The sequence below is a fragment of the Micropterus salmoides genome, unplaced genomic scaffold (assembly GCF_014851395.1).
Source record: "Micropterus salmoides isolate LMB-PRFRI ecotype aquatic unplaced genomic scaffold, ASM1485139v1 Ms_hic_scaffold_7, whole genome shotgun sequence".
Classification (NCBI taxonomy): domain Eukaryota; kingdom Metazoa; phylum Chordata; class Actinopteri; order Centrarchiformes; family Centrarchidae; genus Micropterus; species Micropterus salmoides.
Window position 1 is genome coordinate 6372501 of NW_024044459.1, and position 23578 is coordinate 6396078.

A 23578-nucleotide genomic window follows, 5' to 3' on the forward strand; every position below is an offset into this window, starting at 1 on the left:
AGCAAGGACCTGCATCTCTTTTTAACAGTTCTCGTTCTTGGTTACTTGCAGATGAAAGCAAAATTTGCACTGTACTGTAATCACATCCTTGTCCTGCCAATTATTAGATTACATTGCTTCTGCTCATTTAGAGGAAGTTTAGTTGGGGTCATTCGTTGTATGTAGTCACTAATGAGTTGAACAATTTAAGGAGTTGTTTGCAACTATTGGGAGATGAGTGTTAACGCAATGTGTCAAGCTGCATACACAGCGTGATTAGTGACGGTTGCTGCAGTACAGGGAGAGGGAGAAAGGGTTGGGGGGTGGTAAGGGTGAGCGGGTGACAGAGAAGAGAGAGAGACCTGGCTTCCTCTCACACTCCACAGTATGTGCTCACCGGTCTGCTGCATTACTCTACAATGCAATTTTTCTGTCGTCCTCAACTCCCTCCCTCTCTTCTCCGCTCTATCTCTCTGTAAGCTCTCCAGTCGCTCTCGCTGCCTCACAGCGTTCTGCACTGCCACAGCGCATCTTTCTCTCCCCTCAGCTCCACTCTCTCCCCTGTGAGGATGACATCCCCGAATTTGATGAACCAGCGAAGCTCTCATTCTGGCTGGTGGCTTCCGAGGGAAACCCCAAATGAACGGGCTTACTGGACGAGGTTGTGCCGTGTCTAAGGAGCTTTGTAGAAATCAGCTGTAGCCATCTCTGAGTAAGTGATATACTATTTTACTTACAGTACTGCTCCCTTTCAAAGATTAGAAAGGGGGTGAGGGTGATGACTTGGACGGGATGAATGAATTCAGTATCTTTGCTTTACAGCTCTGAACTGCTACAGTGCGTTGTTATTTTCCCCATCTCAGCATGTTGGAAACTATTACCTGACTGATTGATTGACTGATACTCCAGCTGACTGACACTCCAGCTGAGGATTTATGGAGGGATGAGATAGCATTGGTAGCACCAAGATTATGCAGCAGCTGTATCTTGTCTATCAGGAGTGAGCGCTATTCTTGGTCACGACTCTGTAATGCTGTCTTTGTTTGCCCATTTCTCTTCATCACTATGGACTTACTGTAGCATACACTCATACAAATGGCTATCACTCCCTGGGGTGGTGTTCAAACTCTGCACTGTTTGTCTACGGTCATTCAGAGCAATATATGTTTTTGTTATTTATACTAAGGCTGAGGAAGTTTTGAGACAAAGTTCATCTGCCTGTCTATTATGTAGGGTTATTCCAAATTATCTCAACTCACTTTAATCTTCCAGTTGGTAAGGCGCTGTAGTAGCTGTGGTTGAGATTCAGTCTAGAAAGAAAGCTGAAATTCATAAAGTCAGTTGGAAAAAGTATGACAAGATGAAGACTGTGGTTGGTGGAAAGTATCTCTATGGTAACAGCAGGCTTTGCCAAGGGTAGAGGAGAGGTGAAGGGAGCTCTCTGCTTCTTTCTGGTGCCTATTCAGCTGGATCGCAAATAACAGTACTGACAGGACGTTTCAGGCAGAACAAAACAGAATATTAATGAAGAGGTTGTGGGAGAGACAGGAAGAAGTATAGATAGATGGACAGATAGATGATGATAGTATATACTGTAGGGTTATGTACAGAATTGTGATTATGTGATTCATTATTAACGTCTAGCATGCTTTATAAGTTGCCTAGAATATTTAATAGATAAATGGCTAAAGGTTTGGCACGAGGACTATGCAGTCACATCTGTTGGTTGGGGCTGTTTTATTCTTCATTTTACCTTTTACCAGAAGAAAGAGAACCTATGTATTCAAAAAGAAACTAACTCTGCAGAACAGTTATGTCAATTTGAATGTGAGTTGACTTGAGGGAGAGAGAGAGAGAGAGAGAGAGAGAGAATTATTGCTCCATATCCTCAAGTGTCATTTTCCCAACCGCCTCCTTTAGAAGCCCACACTGATCCTCTTTGTCATTTGGATTTGTGATATAATGATGAACTGGATTTTTGAAGTGCTTTCCAAAGTGCTCAGCATACTTTTATAGAATGTGATACTCTGTCGACTCGACCACCAGAGATTGTACTTATGCTAAGCGTGAACACAGAGAACAGGATTTTGAGACCAATTGCAGGACAAGGACGGAGCAGATGCAATTAATAGCGTTTTATTGAAAACAAAGTACGCTACTTACATGGAGGGTGAGACATGTCCAAGTAATAAACAATAATCCAAAATGGGCATAAAATATAAGGAAACCAAAAACAAAAGCAAAGAATATCCACAGTCCTCATCGGGTTCAAGTCCAGCCCTTGGACACTACACATAAGCAGGCCAAGTAATTACACACAGGTGAAACGAATAAGGAAAAGGGTAAGGGCAAGAGTCGGGGGGAGCAAAATCGTGGTCCAGACAACAGAAAGTCCAAATCGAACCAGGGTGGGTGGAGGGAGGACTGGTGGAGGGATTCAGGCACAAGTTCAAAGGGAGCAAGTGAAAAGAGCTGTAGGGGTGGAACAGAAATCCTCAGGCAGACAGCCTGAAGGCTGGACATAGGAGGAACTGGAGACCTCAGGTGGCCGGCCTGGGGGCAGGACCACAAGGTTGAACCTATCCGGTTAACCAGGGAAGGGACAGCAAAGGCGGGACCTCTCAGGAGGTTGGTGGTGAAGACGAAACCCCTCTGGCAGCCAGGCAGGAGGAAGGCCGAAACTCATTGGAGGCCAACAGCACAAACACTTTAGAGGCCGGCAATGAGGACAAAGACCCTCTGGAGGCTGAGCAGGAGGCCGGTGACAAGACTGGAGATGAGAACCACGGTCTAAGGCTTTGTTTGAAGGACCACAGACCGGCAACAGGGCAGCTGGGCTGGAGACCGGCAACAGGGAGTCCGGCTGGGGAGCCAGAGAGACCAGAGAAAAAAGAAGCTGCTGAGGCACAGCTCAGGAGTGCGGAGTTTCTTCAGCTCAGGGACTGGAGAATGCTGTAGTTCAGGTACAGAGAAATGCCCCACCACTGGAACCAAAGTCAATTGCAGCTAGGCAGGGACCGGAAGCTGCTGCTCTTCTGTGGCTGGGGACTGCTGCAACAGCGACAGAATGTGGCAGTAGTTCAACAGTTTAGTTGAACAAGTCTGGGAGTTGCTCTAACTCAGCAGAGTCAGAAGACTGTTGCATCTCAGGGAAAGCCAGATGTTACAGCAGTTCAGTAGAGTCAGGGATTGGGAAGTCATCTTCCCAGGCTGTTGAAGTTCTGGCTCAGGTGATTTTTGCAGCACAGGAACCAGAGTCATTTGAGGATCAGGACAGGAGTCGGCCGAAACATGTGTTGGCTGAGTCGCCGCCGAAGAACCAGCAGTGACATGTGGTACCTCCAGGGTACAGAACAAGATAGTTTCTGCGCTGTTGCTTATTAGTTGAGTCTCTGGTTTGCTAACCATCTGAATTTCAGTGAAGCTGCGTGATAAAGTCTCTGGAGTGCCAGGGAGCTGAAACTGTGGGATGCTAAGCAGCTGTATCTCCGGTGAACTGGGTGGCTAGCAGTCTGAATGCTTGCAGGCAGGGTTGCAGACTGAAGACTAGCAGGCAGGTGGTTAGTAACCTAGCTGCTAGCTGGTAACTAGCCTCAACGCTGTCGGGGGACTCCAAGCAAAGCTGCATGTCCACTTGAGTTGATTAATAGCTGCTAACTGCTCAACAATGGATGGATAGTTCATAAGCCTGGGCAGGGACAGAATTGTCTTCTCCATCAGAGAATACACAATCAATCTGAGTTTTAAGTCAGTGGAATCATTAATGGTTGTGTATAATCTCTTAAAAGGAAAAAGGAAAATTCTCTAAAGCCCTTTTGCACCATTATGTCTACGGGGTCCTTAATGTGGGGAATATACTGTTGTCTTAAGCCAAAGCCTAAACACAGAGAACAGTTTGGCCCCTAAATGCAGGACACTTTAGATGGGGGCAGATGCAATAAATAATGTGGTTAACTTACATGGAAGGCAGAAAGTCCAAGGGAAAAACAATAATCAGAATCAGGCTCAAAATAATCCACAGAAAGCCAAACAGTATCCACAGTCCAAAGAAACAGAAATGGAAGCAAACAAAAATCCACTGAACATCCAAAACCAATGATTTAATAACAATCCGACACAACAAACTATTAATACATACACAAACACACAAGCAGGCCGGGTAATTACACACAGGTGATATGAAAAATAAAATCAACAGGAAAGATAAAGCACAACAAGACACAAGAGGTAGACACTTTCAAAATAAAACAGGCACTAAACCCAACAAAGGCCCAAACCACAACAAGTAATTCAGGTGCAGGGCTGTAGGCTTTGGTGGCCCCAGTGGAAATTGAAAGTGTTTTTGTGCCATATTTAACCCACCTTGTTTTAGACACAGATTTCACTGGGTACTTTCAATCATATCAACATGACAACATATCTTCCGACAGCTGGCTGCTTGGGAACTGCAGGCCTCAAAGTGCAGTTTTTAGCGTTTCCTTTAATAGCTCATGTAACCAAAGGTAGCTGTTTCTGACCAATGTTTATGTATTCCTTGAGTGTGGTGGTACATTAACCGTTAGGCCACAAGGACAAGAATCGCCAGTACAACATGCAGCACCTTCAAACTGGTGGTTAAATCTCTGTGTAAACTATACACACTTTGCTCTTCTAACTACTCTGAAATGATTCTCTTAAAATGTATTCAAATTGCATAACCAATACAAATGCACTAGTTTATTATAATGCACCTCCAAAAATGTCATAACATCAAGCACAGATTCTGTGGATGAGGCTGCATTTTCAGATTGGCCTGGGTTAACTTCCCCTAATCTTCAAAGCCTGTGGTGTTTAGCAGGAAACTACTGAGCCGCAAAACCATATTTGAATCATAGAACTGCAGCAATGGCTGAAGCCTGAAGCTCTCAATCAGCCTTGCATGACTGTGGTATTACTAATTTTTTGTTGTCATGACAATGGGCATAAAATGTCTCTCAGTGTATGTGGAGAGGATGAAAGATCAAACTAGAGGGGGATAGATGGGAGAAGGACAGCAAGCTTGTTTTTAGAGACGAATCTGTGCCACTACAGTGTTGCAACAGGTCTGTGATTCACGGCTGCCTACAGCCCATACAGTAGCACTGGCCCCTGGTCACCCTGCAGACTGAATGTAGAGCAACACCATGACTGGGATGCAACCTCTCTCCACTCTCCTCCTCTTCAACAACTCTGACTCACAGCCCAACACACATTATTCAGCCCACGAAAAAGAGCTCCTCAGCTGAGTTGGAAGCCAGTGTTCCTCAGTGAATGTCATTGTTCTGTTGTTGATGAGCTCTCATAAACAATCAGTATTTGTTGAACATTTCTGATTGCAGGTGCTAGCACCGACTGCAAAACAAAGCGAAAATGGAGAATTATTTTCTGCACTAGCAAGACTTTGGAAATGATCAACAAGCACAGTGGTCAAACTGTCTTTCCTGTAGTTGCAATGAGCTTTTAAGAGTATAGTTATTAGGAATTGCTTTTAGCGAGCTAATTATTGCAGAGGAGGAGCCCAGCTGCACAGTCTGTTAGCTCAGCTCATTATGGGCAGTCAGCTAGCACTTGAGTCTGGGAGGAAGACAGCCAGATCTGAGTCCCATCTGGTGCCTCATGCTAGGATGGAAACCATAGACCACCAGCTTAACCACTGGCTGGCTGCTGAGGAAGTTCTCCACATTGTTAAGAAGTACACAACAGTAAATCATGCAGTGTTGTGTCTCAGCACATGTAGATTCATTAGTGAGTTTGGAGCTCTGAGAGCCGCCAGGAGACATGGACCATGGGCAAATAAAAACTTTCACATGAGTAAAAGTCTTTGGGGGAACACACATGCAAGGTTAAAGTGATTTCTCTAACAACCTTGTCACCTTGTTTTAGAGCAACAAATGCAAACAGGACATTCTGCCATCTCATCCAAACCAGAATCCAGGAATATGTGCCACTCATGTAATGTGCTTACAGGCCGAAGATCAACAGGTGCCAGTGAAAGCTCACCTCGGCTAACGCTTTGCTCACGCCATCATCACTCATTACAGGCCACCTGCTCCGGCATCATGTCATGCCAATGAAACTGGAATACCAGGCAGTATTTTGCCCGGCTTGGGCACATGCTGTGTGGCCTGCTGTTCTACTGAACAACCCACCCCTTCAAATGACCCTTGAAGCATAAGCATTACATCAGTCACATTTCTGGGCAAATATTAGTAATCACCAGAGTCACCTCAAGAGACTCATATGATATCCACTGTTCATCTGCAATGTCTGCATAGTTCTGTTGTCTTCTGATCTTCTGAGCAGCAATATGATGGTTGTGTCTTGCTGGACACACACAATAGAGCACAGTCAAACAGATAATGTAAATGAAAATCCAAATGAACACAATCATGCAACAACAAAAACACACAACAATCCACTCAAATCCACATGTTAGTTGAGCTTGAGTTGAGCATGTTGCTGTAGGGAGGAGTGGGAGGTGAGCCTCTGCTTTTTATAGACATTCTCCCTCCTTCTTCTGCCTGCCTCCTGATCACAAAAGATGCCAAATATATCCAGTGGTGGTAAAAGAGGCTGTTGTGTGAACACGAGCAGGCTATTTATAGTCCCTGTTATGCTAGAATTTGAGCGCATATTTGATCAGCGCAGCATGGCTCTCCTGTGGTGTACTTAGTAAATACTAAAAAAAATCTGTGAACGACTTACTTTATCTGCTAGTCTGTGTGATCATGTTACAGTATAAATTAAACTTGTGTGAGTGTTACAGTAATGACTGAAGCATCGCTACTGTTTTGAAATGCATTGAGAAAGGGCACATTTGCTTGATTACCTATTTATAATGAACATGAATGTTTATACTGTGATTTAGGGCTTGATATCTTTTGTTTACTCGTTTAATATGTAAACATTTACATGATGATTTACATGAATTCTGTAGTATGATGTAACTTTCATGATAAGTATCAGAACACTTATGGAAGGCAAATTATTCCATTTTCACAGACAAGCTATCTATATAGTATGATTATAAAAGGTAAGTGTTTTACATAAGAGCACTGAGTCAGCACTTCAGTTTTCAAGAGATGTTGCGCATAAAGACTGTTTACTGTCATGTTTCTCTCCCTATTCCTCATCTCCCATTCTCTCTTCACACTCTCCTCTCCCACAGATTAGTGACTACATCCATCAACTCTCTAGATAAGACCACCTCCTTTGGAAAACCTCATTAAAACACAAAACTGACAGAATTGCTGGACACATGTCACAGGTATTACTCTACACATGGTAAGAGTTTGTTTCCAGAGCAAGAAAAATCAGCCATTTGTTTGTCAGTTTGCCTTTACACTATAGCTGAGCTAGTGTGTGCGTGTATTTATGTATCTTAGTATTTCACGTCACTCTCTGACTATTTGCTGTCCTTGTGCACAAATCTGTTACAGTTCAGTACAGGCTGCGCTTTAAAAAAACCCCGTGAACAATCACTTATAGGCGCATGATTGAACACATTAAAAGTTCTGCATCTTTTTTAACACATAGGGTGAAATTACCTGTGAAACTACTTTTAAAGTAATGAAGGAGTATGAGGTCCTGAGTTGCTTAAAAAAGATATAACTTGATCTTTCCCATACAACGGTGGAAAAACTGTGAAAAGAAAGGTCAAGCTAGGTTAATCTCAGTGAGACAATTTAAAATCAAAGTAACATTGTTTGTGACACAATAGACATGTTTTTACTCTCCTCCCACTGCTCCGTTATTAATGTCATTATCTTTTCCCTCCATAAACAACATTTTATGTTTTCTAAAGTAAGGTTACCTTTTTACAAAAATAACTTGTATTATAAATAACTGATTTCTGTCAGTGATAAAAAATAAATTAAATAACTCATCGTGCATTTTGCTTCATAATATCACATAATGTCTGTTTTGCATCTACAAATGTCCTCTATGGTAAAGACAATGTATTGCTGAATTTACTTGCCTTGCTGGGAGTGAGATTCATAAATGAAGTACTGACTATTTCTTTTGTCTTGTAAGTGTAACTTGGCATGTGGTTCAGTATATTCTACCAAGCAGCTCGCACTGACATGTGAAGCAACAGGGAATACTCCATTTACAGGTTTCCTACACAGTATGGCTTTTAGTTATGGATTTCAGTAATTTCCAGGTCTGGATAAATATGGAAAATGAGGGAAAAAGAAGAAAAAGAGGGAATATAGAAAAATATTTGTGTTGGCAGAGTATTGCGCCTATTCTGTTTTCTAGATTATAAAATTATGAAATTCTAAAAATAAATTGATCAGAAAAGCAGGCGTTTGGAGCAGACACTGTGTGAACGCATGGGCTAGTTAAAAACGTCAGTTAAAAATGTCAATATGAGAGTTAAGGAATAGTTAATGTTACTAATTATCATATCACACATAGACAGATTTATCTCCACACTTAGCTTTAGTGCTATGCCAGCGCTGGAGAAAGGTCTGGCTGATTCCATTGTCTTTCTGGTATAGGAGGAAAAACGCTCTGGCTTGTTTGTATTTCTTTAAACCATTTTCAGCGTGTATGTAGGTAGCTGGATGGCTGTTTTTGTTGTTTCACCTAGCAATGGAGACTTTGAAAATGAGAAGAGGAGGAGAAGACATAGTCCGACAATGGCAGGCTCACACACTAACAGCCTACTTCCTGTGAGCTAGACTACTAATTATGGGATGTGCCTAGACTAATACTGGTACAGTTAACATTTTGAGTTCCACAATAATCCTGTTTTAATGTGTTATGGAAAACATGTGCTAGGTGGTTCATTGATTTTCAAATAGGCTAGTTGTCCTTTTCCTTAACAAGACAAATATGCAGGTTTAATTTGAAGGTGTACATTGATTGTAAGAAACTTAACATTTAGTGGGAGCAAGCCTACTCAAACCATAGCCAGAGCGAGCTTGATGTCATCAAAAGTCAATACGTCACATCCATAGACAGCTCTACCCCAAATGTCTTATAACTACCCAATTCTGACATCTGTGACCAAGTTAGTGTGAAAGAAAATGCATAAATATCTTTGACTTACATTCATAGCATCACATATAACCAAATATTCAGCTGCTTGGTACATTTATGAGTTATGCAGTGACGTAGTCATCAGAAAAGTAAACATTCTTAATTTTTTTGTAAGGAAACCATACCTTTATGAATGTATTCATCATCTTTTCCATGGATACAGTGAATAAACAAGACTGCATGGATGCCCTGGAAATTAAATTATTTTACTTTTTTTAAAACTCATTTTCAATTCTCATTTATGAACGACACTAAAAATATGTAATAAAATACGAGTATAGGTAGATCGGGTTTGTGTACTTCAGCTTTGGGAAGACATGTTGTCCTTTCTGCTTAGGAAAGTGTACTGAATGGCTATTATGTTGTCATATTTGGCCGAAAATAGCATACATAGCCAGAATGTACGTCAGTGTTGAAATGGATAATGTTTAGGAACCCTGCATTTAGGGAAATATAGACTTGAACCACTTCACCTCCTCCATCCCACCAAAAACCATAATTTTAGATTCAACAAGTGCAAACTTTGCTGACCTACTGTTCTAAGATTTCTGGGTAATGTCTGTATGATTCCAATCTTAACCTCTTGATGTGACGTGAAATTGTCCAATGCAGCCATAACATCACCTCCATGTGCACATGCAAGAATGATGAAGATACTGTAGAAGGACTGGCCAGTTGCACTGCATTGGACCCCACAAAAATATGCAATAAGCATCTCCAGAGTTGGAGAATACAAGAATAAATGGAAATATAGTTAGTTACTTCCAGCCTTTCTTATGATCCATCATTAACCTGTGTTATAATCAGATCACTACACAACATATTTTGATCTGTCTTGTAAATGTGGTGGACATGTGCATTCTTTTAGAACCGTATCTAGTGATTCTTTGCAGTGCAATGTTGACCCATTCCTTTGACTGGCTCCAGCCCCATGCTGTGGCGCCACGTTGTTGTGAGCATGTGTCTGCATTGTGACTGTGTGTTAGTGCTACCATATACTAAGTGCTGTGAGTGTGTATCTGTAACTGCTGCAAGCCCTGCTGCTTCTCTGGTTTCTAATGCTCCTCAGGCCCTGCAATGCTGTAATGGCACATCTAATTGTATCATCAAATGCCACCAAACAAATGCAGTCTTAGACACTTACGTGCACACACCCACACACACACACACACACAAACACACAGCCATTAAAAGTGTATCATTACTGATATTGTTGTTATTGTAATATTTTAGAAAGTAGGAAGATATCTTTAACACAGCTACCCTCCCAAAGGGCACTGTAAACAAAAAAGTATCTACTCACATCCACGGGCCCCAGAGATTCATTACATGATACCAAACTGTGAGAGAAAAGTTAGGTCCATGCTACGTTCTTGTTTCCAGGTTGAGCAGGAAATCTCACTGGTCCAGAGGAAGATGTCTGACCTTGAGTCAGTGCTGCAGCAGAAGGATATAGAGTTGAAGGCCTCAGAGACCCAGAGGACCATCCTGGAACAGGATCTGGCAACCTACATCACAGAATGCAGTGTGAGTGGCACTGTACTTACTACAGATGTTAGACCACATGGACTGTGTTCAAGTTGTGCCAAATGTGTGTGTGTTTACACGTTTGTCTACATACATGTAGTATTAGGATTCGACTGCTTTGGGTGCAGTGGGTTTTTAGGGTGGATTCATTGATATAATTTGGTGTTGACAAAATATTAGAAACACCTCAACACAATTCAACAGCACAGCGTCCAAAATGACTGGGAAGTGGAACTGACACCTATTATTTAACAGTTTCCACAAAAACCTCACATTATAACCTGTATTAGGCTGTACAGATTTTAGACAACTAACTATCAACTTACTGAACATATGTATGTCTTGGTTTCAGAGTCTAAAGCGCAGTTTGGAGCAGGCTCGTATGGAGGTGTCACAGGAGGACGATAAAGCACTGCAGCTCCTCCATGACATCCGGGAGCAGAGCAACAAGCTGCAAGAGATTAAAGAGCAGGTAGGACAGCAGTATAACATCTACAACATCATGTTATACAGCATGTTCAGAAGGCCTCATGTTGCAGCACCCTATATATGTGAATTATTGTTTTCAAATCCCTGAACCTTTTTACAACAACAATAAACAATATAAGGTTGCAGTTCATCAACAGTGTTTTGTAGTGAAAAGGTTTGTGACTGTGACGGCTTTCAGTGTTTGAGGTGAAATTTACTTCACAATGAATGAACAAAAAACTAAGTTCATTTAAAGTGTTTGTTTGCAATATACAGCAATGCACCACATGTTTCAGACTAAGTTGATTATACAGTCTGTAGCTCTCTGTATAAAGTATAAAGACTGTCAATCTGCTGGGTCAACTCAGTGTGAATCAGAAATACTATTCATTAAAGAGAGTATATACAGCCCTTAATTCCTGGAATCAAATGTGACGAGTGTGTGGCATGCATGGGTGTTTGTGCGTATATATTTTTGCATGTGTGGCAGCACCACATGACTGAGTGTTGCCAACTGTGACAATTAAGCTGTTAACAGGGCTGACAGTTTAGGACAACAGATAGAGAGCATGAAAAATCATCTTCCTGGCATTATGCACCATTTTTTTCAAAAAAGGTAACAGAAAAGCAACCTGTTTTTCTCAGCCTACACTAGTGCTGGTTACCAAGCACTGAATACATTGTGCAGTGGTTGCTATGGTGATGAGAGCCATATACCTACGAGTAAAGAGAGCGTTGATGCAGTGGGCAGGCTGTCGTGATGAGGTGCTGGGGCTTTAGCTCAAATAACATTTTTGACCATCACTTGAAATACCACCCTAAAATGAGTGATGTTGGTTAGAGGATGCTCCCTGTCCTGAAAATAGCTTTTTATCATCTCTTGTCTTAATAAACCCCTACACCCTACCCATACATTAAACTTTTCAAAGTAGAAAATGTAATTTACTAGCATAATTTCATCCTAACTCAGAATAACTTGCAGTTCAGAAATTCCAATTATCCAATAACTTATTATTATGTTCAGTGGATATAGGGGTTCATGCAGTTTAGAAGGCCCTTAGAATTGAGCTGTTGCTCCTTGTCAAGAGAAGCCAGTTGAAGTAGTCCAGGCAGAAGCCCTTTGCTGCCTCTTTTTAGAGGTGTAGTCAGGTGCCCTAAAACAGGTTTTGCTTGCTATTATCTGCTCTGTTATTTCCTTTGGGTAAGTATGGCTCAACTTGTAGAGTGCTTACTGTTACTGCTGAGTCTTTACTGCAGCGGCTTAGATTCCAGCCTTTGGCCCTTTGCTGCATGTCATCCCCTCTCTCTCTCCTGCATGTCCTGTCGCCCTCTTCAGCTGTTGCTATAGACAAAATTGCCTGACAAAAATCATTTAAAAAAAACTCCAACACAGATCCCCTCCCAATGTGTTTCCAATGTAAGTAATAGGTGACAAAATACACAGTCCTCGTTTAGAGCAAAAATGTATTGAAGTGAATCTGAAGCTAATCAGAGGCTTCAGCAGTCAGAGAAGTTGATGTATTCCAAAGTTAGTTTGTTTAGTAAAACATTGTCTCTTCTTCTGTTACTATTATTACTATACTACGGTGGCTCCCAGAGCTCAGTGAGGAATATTTTTTTGAGGACTATGAATTTTTTTTTGAGGACTACTTTGCGTTCCCTCGCAATACTTTTGCATTACCTCGCAATACTTTTGCATTACCTCGCAATATGTTTTGCGTTCCCTCGCAATACCTTGCTAGGCTAGTGAGTGGACAGTATTACATAATGTGAGTTGCAAGGTCTTTATCCACATACCGAATAATAACGAAATGCCGTTTCACGCGGTCCAATGTGCTAAAAACAGTCACAATAGCCTATTCAACTTACAAGACACAAAACAAAAAATAGACATGCTGGCCAGCCAAAAGAAAGAATGTCATTTATTGTTTAATGCAGCAGTCATTAAACCAAAGTTACTTTGAATCATTTGTGATTTTTAATGCATCTTCAGTAGGTTATTTTATGAGCTTTTCACTATTAGTCAGGCTCGCACAAATAAGACGGTAATTTACAGTATGACACTAGACGAGACAGCTGATCTGTATACTGTCAGGGGAGTGAGAATGGCATGCAGGGCTGGAGCATTATAAAGTGCATAGCCTAATAGTGCAACCCCAAATCTGAAGTATGTTCACCTGTATAGCCTATTTCTAACCTATTTAAATAATAGCAGCATCAGAAGTAGGCTACTTAACATTAGCGGAGCCCTGATGGCTACAAGATTCTGAAATATAAGCCAGTAGCGGGAGCAGCCTAATAACAGTCGGCTATGTAAACAGTGTGGAAGTGCCGTAGCAGCATGAACATTTAGCCTATAGGCTAGTGAGTGGACAGGACTGCATAATGTGAGATATGTAGCCTCCATATGAAGTCTGACATGTAGGAAACAGTGTCGATCCACTTTGACTGTTTAAGCACCAAGCATCACTGATGTAAACACAGAATCCGCTTCCTCTCATCTCGGCGGAACCTTGCGCTCTGACAGAACACGGTGTGCCCGCTGCATGCTCCAGGACGTTGATGGGGCAGGTCTGTGTAAAGATGTCGGCTTAACAGTCTTCAATTTTCCGGTGTTTGGCAGCATGAGTCCCATCTCCTCCAGACCGTACATTTACCGGGAGCAGCCTTACGTCCAAGCTCTATCCCTCTATCTAGTTACATGAAAAATGAAAAAATAGAGTTTGATCAAAAAGGTCAAACCCTGCCTTCTTTGTAACCTACATACACCTGACCAATTGCTGCATGAAGTGGGCATGAAAGTCAGATTGGCTGTGACTATTTGCCTTGCTTGTCACTTGAAGGATATTGAGGCCCGTGGGGATCCCTCAGGAGTAGCTGGAGGAAAAGGGTGTTTAGCTGTCATGTGCTTTCCCTCAGCAACACTGCTATGCTAACGTAAATTTTAGCATGTTACTACCGTGTGAGCCTGATTAGCTGAGTATGAGTTTTCATTCACCTCGACACGTTTCTTTACAGACTCACAGAGCAAGCATGACGATAGACTTTTGACATTTGACATTTGTGATGTGCACTGCTGCAAAAGTGACTGTTGGTCTTCTTCAAATTACAGTCAAGATTCCTTTGCCGGTAGACTGTTATAGCTGATCTCTGTCAGCAGAACATTCATAAAACATTCCCATCAGGATTGTCAGGAGGTGTGAGGAGGAAGTTCATGTTGGTCGATAGCTGTAAGATCTGAGCACCTCATAGCTGGATGTGTGTAACTGGGGGGGGGGGGGGGGGGGGGACTTAAACATAACAAATCTTTTCAAACTAACCTTTTTTGGATAAATTATGATTAAAACAAAAAGACTATAGTGTGTATCTTCAAATGTATGAGTCTATTATCTGGGCCTGTGTTCCCACTGGTGCGTCTCAGCAGGGTATTTACGCCAGCTAAATCTAGCTTTTCATCTTGAAAAGCATCTGTCTCCCACGCTCTGTCATATGACTGCAGTGTTTATCATTTCCATGCACAAGCCATGCAATGTTGGATCAACAAACAGTAGAGATTGAGGATAGATTCATTTTCAGAAAAAAACAATCTGTGCCAAAGCCATTAAGACCTGCAAACAAATGCAAAGAGACAGTTTCACCAAGACACTAGTGCAAACTTTACAAAAAAAGGTTGGAAGGCTTGACACTTTATAAGCTATAAATGTATGTGTATATTGTGTATGTATGCGGGCATAATCGAGTGCACTTGCAAGAGGACTGGTGTGCATTGTTTTAAAATTATATTAGGTTGATTTGAGTGTGCATATTGTTATCTCAGTACGATTATATAACAAACAAAATGGATGCAGACTTAAAGGTACCTGGTTGAGTTGTCCTGCAAACAAAGTTAGATTTACATTCAGTGTTTCTTCTGACCAAACTTTAGTTACAGTTGCCAAGCTATGATTACTGAATTTCTGTTCAGGCAAGGGGTTTTGCTTTCGATCAATTAGTGAAATAGCATGAAATCTTTGGGATAAACGTGTGTACTGCTTGAGCTTGCGTGAAATGAAATTAGGACACACTTGTAAAAACATTGCTCCACAGCACTACTAGTGGACAAAAACTCCATAGGGTATTTTGGACATTCACTAAGTTTCAAGTTACTGCAATCTGGTTGTCTTACTGTACAGAAATGAATAAAGTATGAAAAATATATACAAAAATCACTACAGCAGAAAAGTCCATTCAGCAACATGGTGTTTATGTGGGAACAAAATAACTAGGCAGCAATGTTATACTGGCTCATTTTGTGTGTTAAGGGCTATATTGAGCTGGGGGGAAAGAGTAAAAATAAAAGGTAATATCTTTGAGTGGAACTGCTGTTAAGGATAACCTTAATAGCAGAGAGTGCCAGTTTTCCAGCCTTAACCTTGAGGCTGATAAGTCTTGAACAAAAACATTGCTCTTTTAGATATTCTTTAACATTTCAAGGTTTTAGGTGAAAATGTTTGTAGCAAACTCCATTTCAGTGATCCTGCATCCAGCCAAACAACAAAATGAAATAATCAGAAATGCCATTACCTAATTCACAGTAATATCACCTTTACTGAGAGTTTAACTTCAAGATTTCCTGATGATACTGTAGATAAAGATTGTAAGCATCCCCAAGATAGCAGATAGACAGCTAATTACGGATTTGAAGGTCTTTCACACTCTCTGGGGGGTATTAAATCTGTAAAGCTGCAGTGTGAATTGATAGTGTTGAAAGTAACTGCCTGGTCTTTTATGGTGTTTTCAATGTGAGTAAATGATCCACAGTGGCTTCCAACACAAGTGACGCAAGTATGTTTCCTTGCCAGTTGCTTCTTCAAGCAACAGATAACCTCAATGAGCCAAGTACAGAAAATTGATTGTACAACTGGTTCTCTGTAATAAAAGAATACTGCCATTCAGTGCTCTACAACCCCATCATACTGAAAGCTGAATCCCCTTGTCTTTAATTTCCTTTTACTGAGTCATTGTTTTGCCAAAGAATTACTGGAATGTGAAAATCATTTATAGCTTTTATTAACTTTGGGAAGTCATGACCAGATGAAAGCTAGTTCCTCGGAGATCCAGTCAATTCTCGTTGATGGGAGCTGTCAGTCTGCTCTTGTGGATTCAAAATGAGCAGTGAAAGGTAGTCACACAGGTATTTTATACTGTGCACAACCACCTGACACACACAGGTCAGTTCCTATGCATATGGAAGGCCAACTTGGGCTAACTGGTTAGGGAGATTGTCACGTATGTAACCTCCTGTTCCACTTCAGCTACACTATTTTAGCATTGTTTTCAGCATGTCTGATGTTGCCTTCTTCACTTGTCCTAATCTGTGCCGGTGGAGCGTCAGTCATCCTGGAAGCAGAAGGATGCTACTTTTTATTAGCCTGACAGACACACCAGTGTACCCTGTAAGCTGACGAGGAGGTTGAAATTAGGCTGTTAGTAATTACTATCAAACAGACATTTAGTAACTGTGGCTGTTCACATTCCTGTCATTGACTGCATACCATTCCTGTGGTTATAATTGCTGCCATTTTTGACATGTAATGGCTTTTATACAAGTGTTTTGCCTCCACTATGTTGAACTGTTTTCATCCTGTTGCTGTACCAGCAGCACATCTAAAATACATCTCTTATGAATGAGTTTGTTCTTATAAATGATGCAGTGGCTTCTAACAAGAACATTTTCTTCAAAGAGGTTCGGGTAAACAACATTGGGGCTAATGGAGAGCTCTTTTCCACCTAAGACATACAGTAATTGCTCTGCCTATTTTTCCAAAACGTGCTGCACTGATAGAAGGGCACCCTTAATGGCAGATAAACCAATAAAGTCATAAAGTGCCTCCTCTCCTCTCCTCTCCTCTCCTCTCCTCTCTCTTTGTCTGTGGCCTGTGCAGGAATATCATGCCCAGCTGGAGGAGATGCGAGTGTCCATCAGACAACTGGAGGAGGACCTGTCTGCTGCTCGTCGCCGTAGCGACTTGTATGAGGCTGAGCTGAAAGAGTCTCGGCAGACCAGCGAGGAACTGAAGAGGAAGGCTGCCGAGTACCAGCATAGGATGCAGAAGGTCTACATTGTAACTAAATCTGTTAATGATCCTGAAATTGACATAGGCAGGAGTTATGGTTTGTTTGACACGCACTGTACATGTTCTGTATTTGAGTGGGGCTCAGAATAACAGTGTTAATAAATTTAACTATATGATACTATGATACTATCACATTTAACTCACTTGTCCTCTGCTTGCCATGATCATTACTGGGAGGGATCTCAAAGTTTCCTGTATCTTCACAGGCCAAAGAGCAAGGTAAAGCAGAAGCAGATGACCTGATGACCAAGTTGGAGAAGGTAGTTTTTGAAGTTTATTGAATTGTAATAAGATTCTGTGATCTAAGTGACTAACAAAGGATGCTGAGCTCAAATATCAATCTTTACATATCATAATGATTTTTCTTTTCTTTTTTAGACCAATGCTGAGCAGCAGACAAAGATCCAGGATCTTCAAGAGAAGCTTAGCAAGGTAGAATATTATTTCTGGGAAGATTAATGAATAATTTATATGAGCTTGCACTTTCAAATGCAAGCGATGTAACAGCATTTTACACTTTCAGATGATTGCATAAACTCCTTCTTTACCCTCCCTGACCTCCTTCTTTGTCTCTGTCGGTCTCTCTCTCTTAAACTGTGTTCTACAGTCAGATTTGGTATATGGCCCGCAAACAATTAAGCTGTCTTTTAAAAATAAAGTTACTGCTTAATTATTAGCAATCAAACAGTTTTGCCTCATTAGTAAAGATAATTTAATCCTAATTGTCTTTTCCTAGAAATTAATATTTAAAAGTACCATCCATTCTACCAAAAGCACATGAGGTTGTGGTGCTGATATTCAAGGCAGACTGATCCCACATTTGGGATGAGTCTGCTTCTGACTCATTGCAAACTAGTTCATTAAAAATGAGTTGGGTATGACTTTCTTTCTTAAAAGGACTCAGTGTAGTGTTAGGATTTCATATTTGCAATATACACAAGTTTGTTTACTAAAAATGAAAAGGATTTAAATTATTCATTATAAACGTTTATAATTTTTTTGTATCAACAACCAGTGCATTGTAACCTAGTGTCACCAGTGTTGCTTGGAGTACTAAGCAGGCGGTGCTGCTGTATATAATACTGATTAATTTCATGTATTTGATTATAGACAGCTATTATACTGGTATATGTTCATATGATTTTTATTTTCACTCAATTCTTTTAGAAATTGATGTTGTCATTAATCATTCTACAGTGGTATGTTGTATCAGAGATGGGACATGAGATTTTTTAAATGAGACAAGGTTAATATTCTTTTCTATTATGCTTAAGTTTGTGCAAATAGCACGTAAGAACATACTGTACACTTTTTGATTGATATTTTTCTTTTAACTGTCAGTCGTTAAAGGCCAGTGCTGAAGCTACAGAACTCCTTCATAGTATGAAAGTGGCCAAAGAGCGCATGGAGCGAGATCTGGAGAGGCTACAGAACAAGGAGGACTCCAGTGACAGCCTGCGGAGACGACTCCGTGAGACTGAAGTACATACACACACAGTACACATACACACAGCCTAGCATATACTGTATGTGTTCTGGCCTCCTGCCTGTTTCTTCTCATTAATCTGTGTTACGTGTAATTTGTTGTTTTGGAACATCACAATCCTCTTTGTTTAAAGCGTGGCATAAATAAATCTGGCATAGGTATCTGCTAAGCACAAAGAGCCCATATATGTTCTCTTGTAAAAATGTTGTTTTCGCATCTTCTGAGGAACACGTGTGCTGTGATGGCATGATAACCTGAATGTTTGACACAGTGTATCATAGCTTGAACAGCAAACACACATGTGCTCATGGGATTTTTACTTTACTGGCACACAGGGTAAAACCAAAACAATGGGTCTTTAAGCTGATAAAAATTTGCACAATGATTCAAAAAAGTTGTTTCCATTGTAAAGAGACAGTCTGTGGTCTTCAACAGAAAGACGGTTATTGTTACTTGTGTTATGAAGCCAATCGATCTGCCTGTGACATTATCCTAATTGATTCTCCTGTGGCTCAGTGCTCCCGCTTCTGCTATAATGTTAACAAACTGTTTCTGCACACATTTTTCTGTGTAAACTGTGAACGCATTAACATCTACATTTAACAAAAAGAAAAAAATCTTTGGAAATGCCTATTACTATAGTTCAGTAATTTACCAATCTTATGAGGCTCCAATGTTTTGTTATTGGATCTGCTTCTTGCATAAGAAAAAAAACATCCTGTAGACATTTTAAATGATTCTTTAAATCAAGTCTCTGCTTAACAAAATCTTTAAATGAAATTTCAAGCGTGTGTAGGTTTCATTTAGCCGGAACTTTTTCACCAATCAGTTTTAGAGCCTTTATTTATAGAGGTTAAGAACTGTATAGTGGCCTAGTCACACAATCCATCAGCTTTAGTAAAATGATGCTATAGATATATACATGTATATACATAATGTAGTCATTCCTGCAGTGTCTATAGTTACATACAATACACAGTACTTTACTTCTGAAAGGGGTTGTTTTGAGTTCTTCTAAAACATGACTTCACATCAAGCACTAGACATTTTAATTTGGTTATTAACATAGGTTCATTTGGAAAGGAGCGTCAGTGGAAAGAAAATACACAAATGGTCTAATTTACACAGCTCAGAAGACCTCTCACACCATCACACATGGAAATGCAAATGGGCTCTTTGGAACCATTGTGAGGAACTTGGAATAATGAGATATAAATGTTGCAGAGGTGCATCACTAACAAGCCAAATGGATGTCCAATTAGCATTTTCACAGAATGAGCTATGATGCATAACACAAAGCACAATGGCTTTTTTGACCTGAGGTTGCATTTTTAAAACTAAAAGACACATTCTATAAATCAGTTAACTTTTTTTTGTGTTTGTGCATTACTTATGTCCACTGTGTGCAGGATGGGAGGAAGACTCTGGAGAACCAGGTGAAAAGGCTGGAGATTGTCGAGCGTCGCGAGACTAAACTGAAGGATGAGGTGCAGAGCAAGGCCCAACAGATTCAGCAGATGGCAGATAAGATTTTGGTAACCTTCCTTTCACCACTTGTGTGGAGCTAAAATAATCACAGGAGGTGTGAGATAAACATAGCTCATTGTCACCATTGCAGAGGAAGTGCTATTTTACATAATATTTCTGAAAAACCTCACTGTTATCATTTACTATCTTTATGAGTGATCTTTGTAAACTGTTATTCCTATATACACAGGGTGATACAAACTAAGTATACCATTGTACAAGTTATGATTAGTCCACTGAGTTTGGTCACATTCCTTTCTGATTCTGGAGAAGTCCAGCACCGTGACAAATCCCATGGTGTAGAGCGAACAATGACACAGCAAGTTAAGTCACTACAGTCGCTGCTATGAAGCTAACATGCAAAGAGGAGGTAACGGCCAAAGCCAGAAAAGCAGCTCCAGACAGCGATACTCATTACTCCCTTGCTACTATAGCTAACAACATCATATCTTGGAGGACTAGAAAGTAAGCTGAATGTCTGTGGGCGAGTCATTTAACATTAACTGACACACAAGGGCTGGAATCGTGTTGGTGGTTTGTTTCCCATTTACTGAGCCAGGACTTTGTACAAACACCGGATTATTTTCTGTTCACACACAGCCAGCAGACCCTGAGCATATATTCACTGAATTTGCCAAAGCCGTGTGTCAGATTAGAATTGCTTACCCCACCTTTGCCTCCCTGCAGCTTCAACCTCATCAGAGCTCTAATTAGCCAGAAAAAGTGAAAAACAGCTGTGTGGGTGTACAGAGGTGAAGGTAATAGTTCATACGTAATAGTAACTGCTGTGTTCCTGTCAGTTTCAGGGCTTGAGTATTGTGTATAAGTTCCACCTCTGCTTTTCCTGCTCTAACAATTAAAAAGGTCAATAAAGAGCACTGCTAAGAGATTTACCTCGTTGATATGGATGACATTGGGTCTCATGCTTACGTATTTACACCTGATTACTTACTACATCCATAGGGACAAAGGCAAGGGACTTAGGTAGGGTACTTTCAAGTCATTTTATGAAACTGTGTGACTGGTTTGATACATACAAAATAAAACACTGCCTTGTCAAACATATTGTACCTGTCAGAAAAAGAAAACACTTGTGTGTTGGTAAGGTGATTTAATCTCTTACTGGCTCCACAATCAAAATCCTCTTGAAACTGAGCTACACAAAAGCTCATTATAAGATATTTCCAAAAACAAATATTACCAGCAGGAGCACATCACTAACATAAAATGTATTTGTATTTTTGTGTAGGCGCTGGAGGAGAATCTGCGAGAGACCCAATCCACAGCCCAGCGGTTAGAGACTCATCTGAAGCAGAAGGAGAAGCTCTATGAAGACAAGATAAAGGTAACATTTCAGAATGCATAAAATACTCACGCACATGCAGACTCTTTGGTGCTACGTAAAACAATAGGCAGGTATATTCTGATGTGCTGCACTTACAGGAAGTGCTCTGTGCTATGTTAGGTGGCCACACTTTAGCTGGCTGAGGTGTGGGTGTACTCTGTGCTTGGGATATATACAGTATGTCATCTTCAAATTTTCTGTCCTGTTAAGTGATATCCTGGTTATGGTTCTGTGGGCTGCCTGGCATTGAGCAGGTGTTGGAGGCCCAGATGAAGGCGGACATGGCTGATAAGGAGATGCTGGAGTCCAGTCAGAGCAAATATGAGGAGGAGGTGCAGGAGAAGTGCAGCATCATCAGCGAACAGAAGGCGGTAAGAACTGACCAGCTTGGCGGTGACACTATTTCAGTATTTTAACATCTATCACACTGACATAGATTTCTTTTTTTGGTATTATCTTGGGTATGTTATTGAAGAGGAGAAAAAAATAATAATCTGAACCCAGTTGAACCCAGTGATATGAAAATCTAATATTTGGATGTTTCATTAAAACACGAGTTACCCTGTCCTTAATTTCTATTCAGACCATAAATGCTATGGACTCAAAGATGAACAACCTGGAGCAGAGAATTGCTGAGCTATCTGAGGCCAACAAACTGGCAGCTAACAGCAGTATCTACACCCAGAAAAACATGTAAGTACTGATATACTAAACACTGTTATTCTGTTTGACAACATTTAAAGCAGTAGAAAAACATCTCTGGAGCTCTATCCATGAAATACACTGAGGTGAATTCAAGTGGTTAAAGAGGACGTGGCTTGTGCAAAATAATACCTGGAAATAATACCTCTTTTTTGTCCTCGGAGTGTATGTGTACTGGCACAATACCAGCTTGCATTGCCTCCTATTAAACCTTTCGCACTTCTGTATGTGTGTATGGTCTTGGCAGGAAAGCCCAGGAGGAGATGATCTCAGAGCTTCGCCAGCAGAAGTTCTACTTGGAGTCTCAGGCTGGGAAGTTGGAGGCCCAAAATGCCAAACTGGAGGAGCACCTAGAGAAAATGAGTCAGCAGGAGCAAAGCAATAAGAGCCGTGTGCTGGAGCTGGAAACTAGGCTCAGAGAGGTGAGGCGACGGGTGGTGGAGAAGAAAGCTGAGAGATGAGACAGGATTCATGTGTTGATAGATTGTTGGATTTCCGACCAGAGTGGAAGAGATTAAACTTTCTTTCCACTTCCCCCGTTCGTAATTTATTTCTTACTGTCCTGCCAGTCCCACCAACTTCTAATTTTGTTTCCCTACTGAGTCATTTTCATCGACCGTTATAGAGTATCTACACAAAGAATCTGTGTATGTCTAAGCATAAGAGGTAACACTTTTAAAATGTTGAATAGATAAAGTTGAGCACTAGACCTCTTCAGTCTGTACTGATCTGGCTCCAAATAGTGGAAACACACCTGTGTGTAATTGCTTTCCTGAATATATGTTTGGGAAATAATTATAGCACATCATGACCCAATGTGAAAGCAGGTGCAGTATATAAAACGGTCATTAAATGATTATATATACAAGCCACTAGGCTGAATTCTAAAAAAAGGTGCAGCGCAGTGAAACGTTCTAAAATACATCAGAAAGGGAGTTTTATACACTTGGAGAATTTCTGATCACTTTATCAAGAACCTTGACATAATCTTGTTGCACTGGGCCGTGTTAGTGTGACTCGCTTCCTCCTCCTCCCCCACCCTGGATGACCCCTTTCTGTCTCCTCTTTGTAGATTGGTCTGGAGAATGAGGAACAGAAGCTGGAGATTAAGCGTCAGGTGACCGAGCTGACACTGTCGCTGCAGGAGCGCGAATCCCAGATCAGCAACCTGCAGGCAGCCCGCCACGCTCTGGAGAGCCAACTACAGCAGGCCAAGTCTGAGCTGGAGGACACCACTGCAGAGGCTGAGGAGGAGATCACTGTGCTCAGAGTGAGAGAGAGAGAGAGCGTAGAGGAGTAGTGAAGATGATGTCTCCTTTGATATGTTACATAATTCAGGCAATAAAATCTGTCTTTTTCTTG

At 41.0% G+C, this 23578-nt stretch overlaps 1 protein-coding gene across 7 annotated transcripts in view; it reads left to right on the plus strand.

Annotated features, from left to right (window-relative positions):
- The first annotated feature begins 332 nt into the window (after window positions 1-332).
- Window positions 333-23578, plus strand: part of LOC119891669 (citron Rho-interacting kinase) — a 47396-nt gene continuing 24150 nt past the window's right edge. For 3 of the 7 annotated variants that reach the window (XM_038703460.1, XM_038703466.1, XM_038703464.1), the window contains exons 1-14: window positions 333-691; window positions 7166-7264; window positions 10429-10572; window positions 10925-11044; window positions 16965-17144; window positions 17363-17416; window positions 17535-17588; window positions 18498-18638; window positions 20052-20177; window positions 21419-21514; window positions 21769-21885; window positions 22098-22207; window positions 22464-22638; window positions 23289-23486. In XM_038703460.1, the coding sequence (XP_038559388.1) occupies window positions 7256-7264; window positions 10429-10572; window positions 10925-11044; window positions 16965-17144; window positions 17363-17416; window positions 17535-17588; window positions 18498-18638; window positions 20052-20177; window positions 21419-21514; window positions 21769-21885; window positions 22098-22207; window positions 22464-22638; window positions 23289-23486 (1524 nt within the window). In that variant the 5' untranslated portion in view covers window positions 333-691; window positions 7166-7255. Of the gene's footprint in view, window positions 692-7165; window positions 7282-10428; window positions 10573-10924; window positions 11045-16964; window positions 17145-17362; window positions 17417-17534; window positions 17589-18497; window positions 18639-20051; window positions 20178-21418; window positions 21515-21768; window positions 21886-22097; window positions 22208-22463; window positions 22639-23288; window positions 23487-23578 lie in introns of all 7 variants that reach the window. The other 4 variants (XM_038703463.1, XM_038703465.1, XM_038703467.1 and 1 more) reach the window with 2 other exon arrangements.